The following is a 17738-nucleotide window of genomic DNA, read 5'->3' as shown; positions in this document are numbered from 1 at the left end:
AAATGCATAAAATGGAAAACAACCTTATACTATACTGCAATCCAAATTATAGGTAAGAAAAAACAAAAACCAAATGACACAAGAGTGGAAATTAATTTTCAAATATTGGTAACTTACAGAATTTGCAGTTACTTTTTCATTAGCATTGGTTTGCTGTTTTCTATATTTTAAATTGTAATATACTTTGAAGAAAATATTTAATGTATTTAAAATTTTTAAAAACATTTTAAATAAGAATAGAATTTTCAGATAACATTAGATTTTTCTCATTTGTATCCATTTAAAGATTCATTTTCATATAACTTTTCTTGCAAAATGTATCTCAAAAATAGAAAAAATGTCCAAAGGAAAGTTTTATTTATGTGGTAGAAAAATTGAAAAGGAAAAATAAACACATCTTCACAATTTCAGAGGTGACAAAAACCTATGGTATTTCAAGTGGTTTCTGATCTCCCTTAAAGGATTTGAAAATTGTATACAAAGTTTTATTAAGTAATCTTAACAGCCAGATTCCTGTTGACGTGCTCTAGGTCTAGTTTTAACGGTAAACTTCATACAATGTAATGAAAGAAAATTGATTTGGTAATGCTGAACCTATTGATTAAACTGTGAACACAACAAACACTGGTCATTTTTTGGGTAGAAATATTTACAAGCAATTAAAGTCACTGATTTCTTGCAGTTGTTTCTTGTTGTCTTCCTAATTTTACAATTCCCCAACGCAAAGGTGCAGAAAACTAACATTTATCATCCTTTTCGAGAAATGGCATAATGGAGAGAAGACCTGCAGGGTATAAACACAAATGCAGACATGTGGAAGTTGATGGCTTTAAGATTCATTTTGTTGCTAAGTTTTTGTCGTTTCTTAAATTAAAATTTTGAGCTTTTCCTTAAAATCCCCGCGCTACTTTGCTTTAGCCCCACCCAATACATGTCCCCTACCCATTTTTGACCCTGTTAACTCTTCTCCTGCCGCTGTTTCAGCATCGCAAGTCCCCAGCAACCTGGGAGAGTTGAAACCCACGGAGTCCAAACGCCCAGGGAGCCGAAAACTGGGTGGTTCCGGGCTCCGCTGGACCCGCGGCCTGCGAGTTCCGGCGGCAGACCCCACCTCCAGGCCCTCCTGGGAGATCCGAGGCCTCTCCCAGAACATTCCTAAAGGGCGTTCCCTGTTTATTCGTTCAATAAGTATTTGTTCAATTTCCGATACCCCTCAGTCTTCGGAAAAGCAATTAGGACCTCACTTTGCCCGAACTGTGTCCTCGCCTTGTTAATGACACAAATAAGGCGGGGAAGACGAATCTCGGCCACTATTTAGCAAATACCGCGTGAGATTTACCAAATGCCGTCCCTCCGAGTCCCTAGCATCTGCCGGGAACACAAGGCCATCTCCCTTCCCTCCATCCTTCACCGCCACCCGAGAAAGCGTTAATGGCAAATAGCGACCACGGCCAAGCTCTGCTGTTCTTGCCTCCGAGCCAGCATTATGCCAAATTCCTCCACACCGCGAGGCGCCACCCTCTCCCCAAGCAAGCAGGAGGGGCGTCAGGCCGCGGCCCGGGCCAAGGGCCGGGAGAGATCTGAGCGTCCGGGCCTCAAACACCTCCGGGCTAGAGGTGGGTCGAGAATCAAGTCCGGGCGTGGCGGCCTAGGGTGTCTCAGCCAAATTCTTCCAAGCAGCCGGGAGGCTGGTTGTCCGAACCGCGTAGCGAAACTACAACTCCCAGGACACAGCTGACCGGACTTCCGGAAGCCAAAGCCTGGCGGGGAGGAAGCTGCTGAGATCCGGACAAGAGGCCGGGGGTTAATTTAGCAAGAAAAACGGGGGGCGGGAAGAGCTATAGTGCTAACCTGTCAATTCGCCACCATGAACGTGGTTTTTGCTGTGAAGCAGTACATTTCCAAAATGATAGAGGACAGCGGACCGGGCATGAAAGTACTTCTCATGGATAAAGAGACGGTGAGTTTGCTTTTGCTCAGTGTTTGTGAGGGAACCCTCCTCCCTTGCAATAGCTGGTCCCATTCCACTGTAGGATATAGTATTTAATTAAAGATTTATAAGTGAGGGTCAGTTCAGTGTGGAACTGAAAGGTTGTGTAAAGCTGCCTAGAAGGTTTTCAGTCTGAATGGCTCTAACCACTGCCAGAGGTTCTTGTACCCAGAACAATTTATTGAAATCAGAAATCGTTCTTTAAATGCCTTTGCCAAGAAATAATATATAAGACAGCGCACTCGGAGGACTTTGGGATGGTCCTGTTATTTCGACTCAGCGTTATGTTTTTAAAGGAAAGCTGTCAGGGCTCAAACTGAGGTGACAGGTTATAATTTATTGGTCACAAAATTTTAAAAAAGAACTCTTTAAGGTGATGGGAAATTTATAGGTTGTTCGTGTTCAGAGAGAACGTTTCATTTTGGTACATTACTTATTATTTTAGATGCTCAGTAAATGTTATTACATATGTTAGTATTTAAGTTATCCAACTAAGTAGTGTTAATGAAAAAAAAGGCTTTTAAGGCTTAGGTATGGCTGCTTGTTTTCATTATTCTGGACTAGCATAATATTAGTTAATTCTTTTTCTTTACAGACCGGCATAGTGAGTATGGTATACACACAATCGGAAATTCTCCAGAAGGAAGTGTACCTTTTTGAACGCATTGATTCTCAAAATCGAGAGATCATGAAACACCTGAAAGCAATTTGTTTTCTTCGACCTACAAAGGTACTACATAAACAGCTGCCGTCTGCTTAGGCAAATACAGCACACTATGATCTGGAAGTATTATTAAGGCAAAATAAATTTATATTATCATCATTTGTGGCATCATAATTATCCTGGTTTATCAGAGTTATAACCATGACTCCCCTCCTTTCCACATCTCAGTCACTGCTTACAGCCAGTTTTTCCTTCAAGGTGTCTTTAAGGTTCTCAGCTACTTCCAAAGCCACTAACTATCCCAGCAGAGACCCACATCACTTTATTCCTGGATTAACCTCCATACCTGTCACACTGTAGTCCTGTCAAAGCCCTGCAATCAAATCCCACTAGGCTTCAAAATCTGATTCTCTAGGAATTCCTCCTCCCGTTGCCAGACCCCCAGGTTGGGAAGCCTGATGTGGGGCTTAGAACCTTCACTCCAGTGGGTGGACATCTATGGTATAAGTGTTCTCCAGTCTGTGAGTCGCCCACCCAGCAGTTATGGGATTTGATTTTATTGTGACTGTGCCCCTCCTACCATCTCATTGTGGCTTCTCCTTTGTCTTTACACGTGGGGTATCTTTTTTGGTGAGTTCCAGTGTCTTCCTGTCGATGATTGTCCAGCAGCTAGTTGTGATTTTGGTGTTCTCGCAAGAGGGAGTGAGAGCACGTCCTTCTACTCCACCATCTTGGTTCAGGGCCACCATTGCCATTTGATCTTACATACTTATATCAGTGTTTTGAGTCTTTATCATTTTATTCACATCTGTGCTCAGGAACCTTTAATGGCTCAATTTTACTTCCATGATTAAATTTATATTTAGTAGCCCTCAGAGCCCTCCTGTAGCTGATCTGGTCCTTATGTATTCAACCTCCTATGTCCTACCTCTGCTCCTCCACTGCAGCCAGATTGGCCTTTTTATGATCCCTTTACATGCTCATTCCTGTCTTCTGTTTGTTCTCTTCCCCTGATTAAAGATTCTTTAGCCTTCTGTCAGTTTTCAGCCATCATCTTCTAAATCTAACTTGAGTCCTCCTTTAAAAATCCTTTACTGTTTCAATCTTATTTTGTATGTTCTCTTGTTTTATATTCATGTTCTTAACTCCAGTGCTTGTACATTATCTACTCTCCAATATACAAATCTGACCTTTGTCACCACGCTTGAAATCCTTGAATGTTTGCTCATTGCTTTTATGATAAAGACAAAACTCCATTAAGTGTGGCCTGCAAGGCCCTGTGTGGTCTAGTTCCTACTATTTCTATAGCCTCATTTCAGACCATTCCCCTTTTGCTCTTAGCCACACTAACCTTTCAGTCCACTGTATTCCGTCATGCCGCAGGACCTTTGCACAGGTTCTTCTCTTTGCCTGGAACGTTTTCACTCCCTCAAGAAAATCTTTCCTGGCTTTGCTGACCAGTTCAAACTCCCCTCTCATAAACACTTATAGCACCATCTTCTTCTCCCTATTACTTGTCATGGTTGAAGTCTCATATGGTTTGTGTGATTAATTAATATGTCTCACCTACCAGCAGTAAGCTCCAGGAGAGCATATTTTCACACTGCTATGTCCCCAATGCCTGCCACATAATGGATACTCAATAAATAGTTCCTGAATTAATTAATACATCAATTAATTCTTTGATACAGTAGTTTCCAATTGTTTCATATTAGTCATGAAATTTTGGCTCTGGGAGGGATCTTAGAGATTATCAGTCTATCATTTCCTAACATTTTTTATTGGAGAAGCTCTTTCAGTGCCATATGTGTGTTCTCCCAAACTCAAAATGTGTCGTCAAAAACAATTTTTCCTTAAGATTACATTATAAAGTTAATTTTTAATGTGTTTTTAAAATTTAAATGACAGTTTTTAAAGTCTTTTTCCCATTTAACAAGCAATATGTATTGCTTACGTTACTTTTAATTTTGTAAGGAAATGTATGGTTTTTTAACATTCAAAAATGATATTTTATATCTTGTATAATTTGGGGATCAACTTTATACTGAAATTTAACCATATGTTATAGTATCAAATGCAGATAAGGTCTGCATTATGACCGTATGTAATTGGAATGACTATGTTTTGACCATTTGAAAATCAACTTTTAGTTCTAAATTTCATGTTTTACTTTTAAATAATGTAATTATACAAAAGGTCTTAGCCTACTGTTTGCAAATACTTCACAAATATTGCAGTTCTGCAGCCTCTGGTTCCAATTAGTTAAAAGCCCAACTGAATATGTTTAACTATATTTTCTCTTGAATGTTGGTTTTTAAAGGCCTAGACACATTTTGATGTTCCACATAAGAATTTTGATCAGATGAATAAAATTTATAAACAAACAGCTTAAGGCAAATTTGCAGAATTATTATCTATTTTATGTTGTATTTCAGCATCTATGTCCTTTATATTTTTTAATCTTAATTTGGCCAAGGCAATGCAGCTAGTTAATGTTACATATGATTCCTGATCATTGTATTCATTGTGGCTCTTTTTTATCCCCAGCCCTCACCCCTCCCAACATACACACACTTAATCTAGACCTCAGCACACAGTAGGCACTCAGTAAATACTTAAATAAATCAGTGGATGATGCGTATTTATTACTTTTTCACTTAAGCAGTTCTCATATTTTATTTGTTTGTTCTTTTCTTTTCTAGGAGAATGTGGATTATCTGATTCAGGAGCTCCGAAGACCCAAATACAGTATATATTTTATTTGTAAGTATGTTATTTCACCTGTTCAATCATGTAACTAAATCCTAGCTAATATGTTCTTGGGTACTTCATATCATCAGTAAGTTAATTGAATCCATCACTGAAAGAGTCTGGTGAGTTTTTTTGTCATTTCAAAGTATTAAAAGTGTTGGACCAACATTCTGTTTCTGAGAGCTAAATGTTACTTCCACTCATCATAGACTGCTTAGGTTAAAAACAAATTTTTTGTTAAGTTTTACTTTGCCCTTCAAGTTTCTTTATAAGTCAAAAGTTGTAAGTAGTCAACTTTCACATTCTACCTTTGCCAAAAAAGTATGTATACTTATTTCTATTTTACACTTTTATGAACGGAGGCATAGAAGCTGATTTATTTATTTGGAGGGAGGATATACTTGAGTTTGTTGGAAAAGCAGAGATTTACTTTACATACCAGATGAAAACAGTCTACTTCTCTTTGCAACTTTATGTAATACTTGAAAGTACAAGCCATCAGGTAGGTATCTCCTATTTGCATAACTTTTGGGGAGGGGAAAGGGGGTGAAGGCTTGGAAATAAACTGGGTTTGTGGTTACTATATAATTTATATGGATTTTTTTAATGTAATACATTCTGCTTTGGAAGTTACATCTTTTCTCCTCTAGATGTCCTTATTGATCTTCATAGCATTTGTATTGTTTACTTGAAGGTTTTGGAGTTTTAGGGTTTAAACTATAGTCTAAGATATATACTTTCTTCCGCATATACTACAATTTAATAATGGTACAAAAAATTAACATTTGTGATAAGACACTGTAGTTTATGAGAACTCTCTCATATTTTATTCAGCCCTTAAAACAACCCCAGGAGGTAAAAACAGGCAATGTTATTCTTTTCTGTCATCCTACTTTTGTTTTTGTTATATTTTTGGCTAATAATCACGGGTTTTCTTTTTCAATTAAGCTTTTTTTTTCTTTTTTTATTTTATTTTCTTTTTTTAAATTTATTTGTTTTTATCTTTGGCTGCGTTGGGCCTTTGTTGCTGCGCATGGGCTTTCTCTAGTTGCTGCAAGCAGGGGCTACTCTTCATTGACGTGCGCAGGCTTCATTGCGGTGGCTTCTCTTATTGCAGAGCATGGGCTCTAGGTGGGTGGGCTTAAGTAGTTGTGGCATGTGGGCTCAGTAGTTGTGGCTCACGGGCTCTAGAGCACAGGCTCAGTAGTTGTGGTGCACAGGCTTAGTTGCTCCACGGCATGTGGGATCTTCCCGGACCAGGGCTCGAACCTGTGTCCCCTGCATTGGCAGGCAGATTCTTAACCACTGCGCCACCAGGGAAGTCCTCATTTTTATTTATTTATTTATTTAATTAATTACTGAGTAGTATTCCATGGTATGGGTGTACCACAATTTGTTTAACTGTTCACCTGTTGAAGGACATTTCAGTTGTTTCTAGTTTGGGCTAATACAAATAAAGTTGTTATAAATATTTGTGTATAGGTTTTTTTGTGAACATAAGTCTTTATTTCTCTGTAATAAATAATACCCAGGGAGCAATTGCTGGGTCATATGGTAGTTGCCTGTTTAGTGTTTTAAGAAACTGCTAAATGTTTTTTGGAATGACTATGCCATTTTACATTTCCATTAGCAGTGTACAGGTGATCTAATTTCTTTGTATCCTCACAAGCGTTTAGTGTTGTCCCTGTTTTTCATTTTAGCTATCCTGATAGGTGTGCAGTCATTCCAGTATTTTTTAAGTCTGATTACAAGCTAGGTACTGAGGATAGGAAAGTATAAAAACTTTTGTATTCAATGACACACATAGACACACACACACACACACACATATATTTATATATAGAGAGAGATTGATTCCCCATACTGTCAAATTTATCTGGACATCTAACAGAATTACTGTTTTGCTGAGTCTCTTAGCTAAAAATTGAATAGATCATGAGATGAAAGACTCCCTTTTCCTCTGAAAAGTTATTTGATGCAGTGGTTGGGATTAATAACCAAAAATAAGTCTAATATTTACTCTTCTGGTTGTAAAGTTTGTTTGATTTGGGCTGTAAATCTATGAAGTTGAAAAAAAAATTATATATGTTAAAGTAGTTAGCACTAAAGCCTAGGAAAAATGGACTGTTGAAATGTCTTGGGTGGAGCAATCAATTTCACAATTTTATTTGATTGAAATAAACTAAAATGAGTTTATCTATAGTGATTTTATTCTTTACAGACTTTCAGCACAATTTATATTAATTAGCACAAAACTGGCCTTCTGCTCATGTCATTTTTTAATAATTTTATTTTTGTATATTCTTATGTCTACTAAACATCTTGTATAACAGGCTCCTCCCTTCCTTTATTTAAAAAAAAAACTTTTGGGCTTCCCTGGTGGCGCAGTGGTTGAGAGTCCGCCTGCCGATGCAGGGGACACGGGTTCGTGCCTTGGTCCGGGAAAATCCCACATTCCGCGGAGCGGCTGGGCCCGTGAGCCATGGCCGCTGAGCCTGCGCGTCCGGAGCCTATGCTCCCCAGCGGAAGAGGCCACAACAGTGAGAGGCCTGCGTACCGCAAAAAAAAAACAAAACTTTTTTATTATGGAAGTTTTCAAATATGTAAAAAGTAGAATAGTCTGATAAATCCCAATGTACCCATCACCCAGTTTCTACAATTATCGTACCATGGCCAATCTTGTTTTAGCTATCCTGCTGTCTACTCCCCCATCAATATTATATTGAAGATAACCTAAGACATTACATGATTTCATCCATAAATATTTCCATGTGCATCTCTAAATGATAAGGACTTGTTTTAAAGAGTACCATTATTATATCCAAATAATGAAGAAAATTCCTATTTATTCAAGTATTCATTCAGTGTTCAAATTTCAAATTCTTTCATGCCTTTTTTTTTCACCACTGTTTGTTTGAATCAGGATCATAGTAAGGTCCCCACATTGCTATTGGTTGATACGTTGTTTAAGTTTCTTTAATCTTCTATAAGTCCTCTCTCTACCCCAACCCCCATGCGGTCTATTTATTGAAGAAACTACATTGTTCTGTTAAAGTTTCCCACAGCCTGGATCTTGCTGATTGCGTCTGCATGGGGTACTTTAACATGTTCTTTGCAATTTAAAATGTTCCCTCTGTCCTCTAGTTCTTGTAAATTGGTACTTGGATACAGAGGCTTAATTAGATTCAGATTTGATTTCTTTTTGACGAGAATATTTCGTAGGTAGTGTTGTGTGCTTCCACTGATTGTCTCTGACTGTGATACTAGCAGAGGTTAATGCCCAATGCCTAGTTCCATCCATTGATTCATTTGGGGTTTGAAAAACATGATGGTGTTTTAATTCTATCATTATCATTCCTTTGCTTTTTAGCTGGAAAATTTCTTTAAAGAGGAGTTTCCCCTCATCTACCGATTGGTTATCTGGTGGTACAGTTTGCATATAAAAGGATAAAAGCTTACTTCTTTCCCAGTATTTGCTATTTTCAATATAATGATTTGGTTCCCTAGCATCCTCCAATGCCTACAGTGGTGGTTCCCTTTTTTTTAAGTATTATGAATTTACAGATTTAAACATATTTGTGCTGTTCATTCCAATGTGAAGGTGTTTGACGTATGCCACAATGTATACTAAATTTCACTTCGTCATTAGACTTTAACTGTCAGGCCCATTTATGTCTAATTGCAGCAGAGGTGATCTCCTCTGAGTCAACCACAACCTATATGTCTGTTTCAGATTTCAGTAATGTGATCAGCAAGAGTGATGTGAAGTCATTAGCTGAAGCTGATGAACAGGAAGTGGTGGCTGAGGTTCAGGTAAACATATTGGTCCTCTAATACATATCTTATATTGGCCCTTTCTAAAGATTTGAGTCTAAAAATATGGAAGGTGTTGTCTCATAAGAAAGGAAGCTATTGATCAGACACCATAAATGTGCATTGCACCAGACTATACTCATATTTAGAAAGTCTGGAAGAGGTATCAAATTGAGTGGGAATAGAATTAAAGGAGGCAGTGGGAATGAGGAGATTGGAAAGGTACTGGATTGGTAGGGTTGGTTTCACAGGGTTGGGGACAGAGCCAGATATGTCTTATGCTAGTTTTATGAGCTATACTATAAGAATATTCATCTACACAGCTATAGTTTATGTCTGATTGGGAGAGAATAGGAAGTAAAGGATGTGAATGAGGTTTATTAAAGTTCTGTTTGTGATTATCTTGCTTTGTGAAGTAGTAAGCAGATTTGTCATTAGGTTAAAACTTGCAACTCCTAAATGTTTATTCTGCATGCTATGTAATATTTCACATTAGAACATTTCATGTTACCTTTTCCTTCTTAAACCCTTTAGTGTTCTTGAATACATTTATCACAGATGTTTGAATACATTTATCACCTAAGTGAAGAATATCGTCCTCAGGGAAGCAAATAGACAAGTTTTGGATTTTCAGGAGGATGCGCTAGGTGATAAATGAATGAAAAAAAATGACCTATTTTAAATCATATTCTCCCTCATGAGAATACACTGGACAGCAAAGCTCTTATTCATCTAACTGAGTGTAACATTGTATATCTTTAGCAGTGTTGTATTTTTACTAATTGATAAGTCTCCTTAAGTATGATATGTATATTTATACAACTTTGTTTTTTGGGTTTTTTTTGTTAAAGATTTATTGCTACTATTTTATGATTATCTTATTAATTCTCTCACATTGACTATTGTTACTCAATTGTTAAATGATCAATTTTTCTCTTTTATACCTACATTTCCTCAAATTTGATTGTATCACATAGTATTATATCACATATGAAAAATATTATTGCATGATACAGTTAGGAGTTTATGGAATGACTGACTCATCTTCGTGCTTTGTTTGCAGGAATTTTATGGTGATTACATTGCTGTGAATCCACATTTGTTTTCCCTCAATATTCTGGGTTGCTGCCAGGTATGGAAAGAAAGGATTTTTTTTAAGTTTATTTATCAGGTAGGAGTTAATTCAGTAAGTAATTGGACTTGTAAGATAAAATTCAAATATTTTCTCTGAATATATGTTTTAACAAAAAGGGTCGAAATTGGGATCCAGTCCAACTATCCAGAGCAACTCAAGGACTGACAGCTCTCCTTTTATCTCTGAAGAAATGTCCCATGATTCGTTACCAGCTTTCATCAGAGACAGCAAAGAGACTTGCAGAATGTGTTAAGGTATGGCATTCCCTATCTCCAGTTCCAAAACATCAAGACCATTCATTTCTTTTTCATATTTCAGAAATTAAAGGAATATTTTATCTAAAACTAAGGAGATGATGTGTTAGGTTTACTGGCAAAGAGGTAGGCATTTGTAATTCAAGACCAAAAGCAACAAATTAGAGCTAAGATTCTTAGGTTTAACCCAAGAAACATTTGCAAGCTACTTAACTTCTTTTGATCCTATTAAACCGCTTGTAAAATAGAGTTTCAAATCCTAACCCCTTAAACAGAATGCTACTAAACTTTGTCAAGCTTTTGAATCCTTTTATGGAAGGCCTATGAAAGTGCAAGAAACTATTGTTAAATGTGGTTTTTGTGTATTAATTTTCTATTTATATCATCTCTATCTGCTACTAATTGGTTCACCAAACCGTCTTTTTCTCTTACCCACAGCAGGTGATAACTAAAGAATATGAACTGTTTGAATTCCGGCGGACTGAGGTTCCTCCATTGCTACTTATTTTAGATCGCTGCGATGATGCCATCACCCCATTGCTAAACCAGGTGCAGAGCCCTTTGTTAGCATAATGAAAAGATGATTTCAAGTGGTATTCATCAAAATGCAGATGTGGAAATGAACAACATGGTCCATTTATTTGCCTCCTTATTTTCAGCTATTCTTGTTTTTGCCTTGTGTTTCCTAGCATTCTGGTATCAGTGTTCTTCCAGCCACAGTCATCTTCAGCTCTTTCTTCTGCCTCATCCTTCCTGTCCCTTTCTGCCACCATCCCTAATTAAGGCAACTTCTGGGTCTGTAGATTCTACTTTTCCAGTGTCTGCTCTTTTCCATTCATATTGCCATTATCTTGGTGTGTCTAATCTCTTATAGGAATCCTCAAATAGTCATCTTCTTGATTCCCCACTTTTAATTTCTCTCCACTCTAATGTATCTCAAGGATACAATGTTGTTAAATTACTTTTACTAAAGTAAGTTCTGATCCTATTACTCTGGCTTAAAAATCTTAATTGTTTCCCATTTGCCTACTGGATGAAATACAGACTCCTGAACTTGGCATCCATGAGCCTTCACAATGTAGGCTCAACGTTATAGAAAACCTGCAGCCCACTACTGTGTAGATATACCTCATGATTTCCTGCCATCATTTTATTCATGTTGTGACCTCTCTTTGAACTCTGGCATGTTTGGAATACATTCTCTTCCCATTTTCACCTCTCAAAATTCTTATCCTTTATAACCACTTGAAACATCTTTTATGTGTTTTTGAAGCATCTTATGTCTCATGCTGCACTTTCTATGTTGTACCTTTGATTGTTTTCACAGTCTCCTAGGTTATACATTCCTTCAAGGCAGACTGTGTCTTACTAATGTTTGTTCTTCTGTGAATACAAGCACAGTGCCTTACACTTTGTAGATACTTTATTAATAGCGACTTTAAATTTATAGGAAAAGGCACAGTCTATATTTCAGTTCCATCCCAGCTTATAATAATAATGTTAATGCTAGGGGAAATCTGTGCTGTGGAATGCAACTTCTCTATGATATGATAGATAGCTTATATTCCTAAAATTCAAAGTAATATAACTTTATATATTCTATATATTACATATTATGTGTTACATATTTTATATACATTTTAATAATATAACTAAAGAAATTTTGATGATATAAAAAAGTAGAAAGAAAAATAATTGCTTATAATTTAGTTTCCCAAAGAAAAGCAATCATTCATTCAACAGATTTCACTGAGGACCTATTATGTGCCAGGTACTGTATTAAGTACTAGAGATAAAAGGTTAAAAGATAACAGTCTCTGCTCTCAAAGAATTCATGATCCAGTGAGGATTTCTGTAAACATCATTTTAATTATGAAGTATGTGCTAATGGTGAAAGCATGCACAGGATGCTGTCTATGGAAGCATAAAGCATTTTGTTGTACTTATTTTAAATGCTGTAATGAAACTTGCTTTTTCAAGGACTCATTGGCAAATATTTTAGGAAATAAAGCACCTACTTTTATAACCTCTGAAGTTATTTTAACAAATCTAGTGTTTAGACTCTAGATTTAGAGGGTAATTTGCTGGAAAATACTTAGTTTTCTCTAATGGGCCTGTGACTAAAAGTAACCTGTTCTCCATAAAAGGTGAGAAGGCAAATTTGGGGGTTTCTCCTTTCCAGTTTTACGAAATAAGTAAGACTGGAAACCGGTCCTTCTTCACAATACATATTAAGTAAAAATATAAAGTAAAATGGATTCAGAGGCAAGCTTCTGAATACGTGTGTTTTGATCAACTCACAAGGTTTTTTTCTGGTAATATTAGTGTTCCCAGGATAAATATAGCACCACTCAGATCTGCAAGAACACACTTCTCATGCTGCAGAAAACCACAGAAGTGTACAGGAAATGGTACAGCTTGTAACTGCAGTACCAATATAGCCCTATCTATGAAGCCAAAAATATACTCTTAATTCACAGGCAAAAATTGGAGCTAATGATAGATCTAATTTGTTTTCTTTCTATCAGGAATATTAATCTGGCTGCCCTTCTTCCAAAAGTGTGAGATCTAAAAGCATTTTGACTGTCGGATGTTTAACCAATTAAAATGACAATCTTAATGCTTAGTATAGCACAAAGTATTAATAAAATTTGAGCTAAATAGAGAACCTCCATGTAAACAAGACTAGTTAATAAGAATGTTATCAGTTTTTGTTTTCCTGAACGTGTACTATTTCCATGTTTTGTCAGTTACCAATTTTTTTTTTCTCATAATTCTTTATTTAGTGGACATATCAGGCCATGGTCCATGAACTACTGGGCATAAACAACAATCGGATTGATCTTTCCAGAGTGCCAGGGATCAGTAAAGACTTGAGAGAGGTGGTCCTATCTGCTGAAAATGATGAATTCTACGCTAATGTAAGTGGTTTAAAATTCTTTTAAATTTTTTTAGTTGTTTTTATGTAAGAAGGTTAATATTGATTTGTTAGAATGAGAGCAGGTTGGGGATTTCATGTAGAAGGATGATAGAAGCGTCCTGTAGATAAACTGCATCTCAAGGGAAGGCACACTTTTTTCTGACCCTTTGACAATATTTTTTTCACAAAAATCACATACTTAGTTTTGTACTTTTAAAATTAGAACCCAATTTATTTACTTCCCTCCTGTCCTTAGCCCTTTGTGAAAATGGTAATGGTATTCATCACCAGTGTCCTGGCCAATATCCAGATTTGGTAATGATAATGAAATTTTCTTGCCCTTCAGTTCTCACTGTATTCAGTGTTCTTTTTTACTTCTTTTAAATTGTCTGAAAGTCAGACTTGTTGATAGAACTGTGTTTCCAACTTCCTTTTTCACAGAATATGTACCTGAACTTTGCTGAGATTGGTAGCAACATAAAGAATCTCATGGAAGACTTTCAGAAGAAGAAACCAAAAGAACAGCAAAAACTAGAATCAATAGCAGACATGAAGGTAAATTGAACATGTACATGGATGATTAACATGCAAGACTTTGGAACTATTCATGTAAGCAGCATTTCTGGAATATTCTGGGTCTGATTTCTGCCTTGATTCCTTTTGTTTGGTTTGAGATTATTTTCTGTAATACTTCTCTTTAGGAAAAAATATAGTGAAAACTTCATAATAAGCCATGTACTTCTTTCCATTCATCAGTCATATTTGGACTATAAAGACTCAGTCTACTGACATACACTAGTTCTTCTCTTCTTAAGCATAACAAAATGCCATGTGATTGAAAGTATTAGATGCCTTAGTCTGGGCAGAAGAATAATCCCTGCCTTTTTTTTTTTCCTTCTTCATACATGCCTATCCTCATCAAGAAATAACAGAACCCCCAATTGATGTTTTTCCCATGGCAGGCCTTTGTGGAGAATTACCCACAATTCAAGAAGATGTCTGGGACTGTATCAAAGCACGTGACAGTGGTTGGAGAGCTGTCTCGGTTGGTCAGTGAGCGGAATCTGCTGGAGGTTTCGGAGGTTGAGCAAGAACTGGCCTGTCAAAATGACCATTCTAGTGCTCTCCAGGTATCTATTCAATCCAATTTGATGGGCACCTACTATGTGTAAGGCACTGTGCCAGGCAGAGCAAGAGATACAAAGGCAAGTAATCCTTCTTAACCAACATGGAATTTACAGTGTAACAGGCAGTTGAGACAAGAACACAAATTAGTATTATTTAAGATAGATGTATTATAAGAGGGACAGTAGAAGAAAAATGTGCAATCTCAAAGGGTTCAGGCAATTAATCGAGTGTTTAGGAGGGCAGCCTAGTCAACTAGAAAGAATGCTAGACTAAAATCAGAAGATCTGAATTTCAGTGTTTGATTTGCCACTGCTGGCTTTGTGACCTGGAGCCGTTGGCTTAATCTCTGAGCCATTTTCCTCATTTGTTAAATAAGTATAATGATATTTATCTCACAGTGTTGTTAGGAAGATTTTAAAGGTATAATATATTAAAATGCATTATCTAGGTTTTTATTATTGAACATCTGCTGTTTATTCCACAAACATGTGAATGCCTGCTCCATGTTCATGGTGCTGTGAGGATCTAGTGGTACAAAAATGAATAAGATACCATCCTTTTCCTCAAAAAGTTCACATTTTAGTAGGGAAGAAAGAAATTTAAACCAGGAATTATAATATATGCAATAAGTGCTATACTAGAGGTATTACAAAGGGATATGGGAATACAGAGGACGGACAACTGTTTTCCCTAAGGATGAATCTTCTTAGAGCTTCTTAGAGACAATGACATTAGGTCTGGTTCTGGACAAGTAATTAAGTAGAAGTGCACCAACCAGAGAAAAGGAAGGAAATTCTCAGCAGAGGGAATGCAGGCATGGAGATGTGAAAAAAAAAAAAAAAAAAAATTTTTTTTAAGGGAACAGAGACTAATTCAGTGTAGCCAGTGCTGGATATAAGATGAGGAGTGGTCTTAGATAAGCCAGAAGGACAGATTGAGGCCTGGTTATGGCCATTGAAAGGAGGTTGGGCTTTAATCTTAAAATGATGAGAGCTATCAGAGGATTTTAGAAAAAAAGTGACATAATCAAACCCTAGCCTCATGAAATTTACAGTATAAGTTGAACAGACAAAACTAAAGCATGAGTAACAATTAGGCAGTGTTTCAAGTTAATATTTAATTAAGTCAAAATTGTGGTACTGACTATAATTAAAGATTTGAGGTTACTAGGGACAGTTTCTTAGAGAGGTGATATTAAGATGGACCGTAAATAATGAATAGAATCTGGAGGAGGATTTCAGCAAAGAAAAGATGTAGAACTATGCAGAAAATAATAAACAGCATGACCTGTTGAGAGTGGGTGTGCAAGAGACATAGGAGATAAAATTGAATTGGTAAACAGGAACTAGTTTATGAAGACGCTTGTAAGGGGGATTTGTACTTGCTGAGATAGGCAAAGAGATCCAGTGTAGAGTCTTACGTAGAAGTTGATATGATGAAAGCAGTATTTTAGGAAATTTAATCTAGTAAGGATGCTTTGGAGATGAAAAAAATTAAAGTCAGAGAGGCTAGAAGACTCATAGTGGTAGTAGTAAAAATGTACAGAAGGGCAAATATAAAAGACATTTCAAAGGGAGAAAATAACTATTTAGTGACAGATTAGATATAAGGATAACAAGGCAGAACAAATCAGAGATAATTCCAAAATTCCTGAGAAGTGGCAAAATGTGGTATCACTGAGAGTAAGTAACTTGAGAATGAGAGTCCTTTGGGAAATAGCTGTTTCTAAGCCACTTATTATAAGAAGCACATTTCCTTATTAATAGGACCCTATATTCTAAAACTCAGTCTTTTTCTTTCCTTGCTGCAATTCTGCTTTATAAAATAAAGCCAGCATGGTATGATGGAAACAACACAGACTATCCTGGCTTATGTCCTATCTCTATATATCAAAGTTTCTCTGGGAAAATTACTTATTTTGCCCAAGCCTCAGGGATAATGATTTCAAACTTTTAGGTTGTTATCAGGATTTAATGAGATATAAAATGCTTTCCATGTGGTAGGTACTTTGTAAAGGTTAGTTTCCTTCCTCTAAGTACAATTTTTTAAAGATATGGTACAATCAAAAGAAAGAAATTCACCCACCTGTGACTTTGCTCTAGTTATACCAAAGTCTTCACTGTGATTTATGTTGATAGTTGTTGGTTTTTAATTTTTAAAAATGTTTATTGGGCTTCCCTGGTGGCGCAGTGGTTGAGAGTCTTCCTGCCGATGCAGGGGACACGGGTTCGTGCCCCGGTCTGGGAAGATCCCACATGCCGCGGAGCAGCTGGGCCCGTGACCCATGGCCGCTGAGCCTGTGCGTCCGGAGCCTGTGCTCTGCAACGGGAGAGGCCACAACAGTGAGAGGCCCGAGTACCACAAAAGAAAAAAAAAAAAAATTAAAAAAAAAAAAATGTTTATCAAGAGTTCCTCTGAAAACACCATCATTTTGAAAATCATAAAGATGCTATTGGCTTTATATTTATGAAAAGTACTTCTGTCAACACTTAATTTTATCTCTGTGTTCTTAAATCTTCACAAAGAACTTTTAGGCTGACTTTATATTTTTAGTTGTATTAAATATGAATTTTTTTTAATCTATTTTTTTATTGAAGTATAGTTGATTTACACTGTTGTATTAATTTCTGCTGTACAGCAAAGTGATTCAGTTATACATATATCAACATTGTTTTATATTCTTTATATCATTGTTATGATATACCATTATGGTTTATCAAATTCTAATTCTTAAATAGATAATATAAGTACTTGATGAAAGAGATACATAGTAAAAACTGAGTCTGTTAGTTTCACTTGCATTCTTACAGTTATTCTGTGTGTGTGCAAGCCTCTATGAGTGTGTATATTTCCTTCTCTATCTTTTTAAAATTCAGATGATACCATACTGTACACATAGCTCTGCATTTTGCTTTTTCACTTAACTGTGTATCTCAGAGATTGTTCCAGACCAGAACCTAAACGCTCATTCTGTTAAATCACTAAATAGTATTCCTTTGTAAAGGTACATCACAATCTATTTAACTTGGCCAACTTACTTTAAACAACACTATTAATAAGAGTTTATAGTTGGTTTGTAGGCC

General features: G+C 36.5%; 1 protein-coding gene across 3 annotated transcripts in view; it reads left to right on the top strand.

Annotated features, from left to right (window-relative positions):
• The first annotated feature begins 332 nt into the window (after window positions 1-332).
• VPS45 (vacuolar protein sorting 45 homolog) overlaps window positions 333-17738 on the top strand; it is a 62621-nt gene continuing 45215 nt past the window's right edge. The window contains exons 1-10 of one of the 3 annotated variants that reach the window (XM_024765792.1): window positions 333-1960; window positions 2586-2720; window positions 5357-5417; window positions 9139-9218; window positions 10282-10350; window positions 10470-10607; window positions 11049-11156; window positions 13394-13528; window positions 13969-14082; window positions 14490-14657. In XM_024765792.1, the coding sequence (XP_024621560.1) occupies window positions 1868-1960; window positions 2586-2720; window positions 5357-5417; window positions 9139-9218; window positions 10282-10350; window positions 10470-10607; window positions 11049-11156; window positions 13394-13528; window positions 13969-14082; window positions 14490-14657 (1101 nt within the window). In that variant the 5' untranslated portion in view covers window positions 333-1867. Of the gene's footprint in view, window positions 1961-2585; window positions 2721-5356; window positions 5418-9138; window positions 9219-10281; window positions 10351-10469; window positions 10608-11045; window positions 11157-13393; window positions 13529-13968; window positions 14083-14489; window positions 14658-17738 lie in introns of all 3 variants that reach the window. The other 2 variants (XM_024765791.1, XM_024765790.1) reach the window with 2 other exon arrangements.

This window comes from Neophocaena asiaeorientalis, unplaced genomic scaffold (assembly GCF_003031525.2).
Source record: "Neophocaena asiaeorientalis asiaeorientalis breed wild unplaced genomic scaffold, Neophocaena_asiaeorientalis_V1.1 scaffold474, whole genome shotgun sequence".
Taxonomy (NCBI): domain Eukaryota; kingdom Metazoa; phylum Chordata; class Mammalia; order Artiodactyla; family Phocoenidae; genus Neophocaena; species Neophocaena asiaeorientalis.
This window is presented reverse-complemented; position numbering and strand designations above follow the sequence as displayed.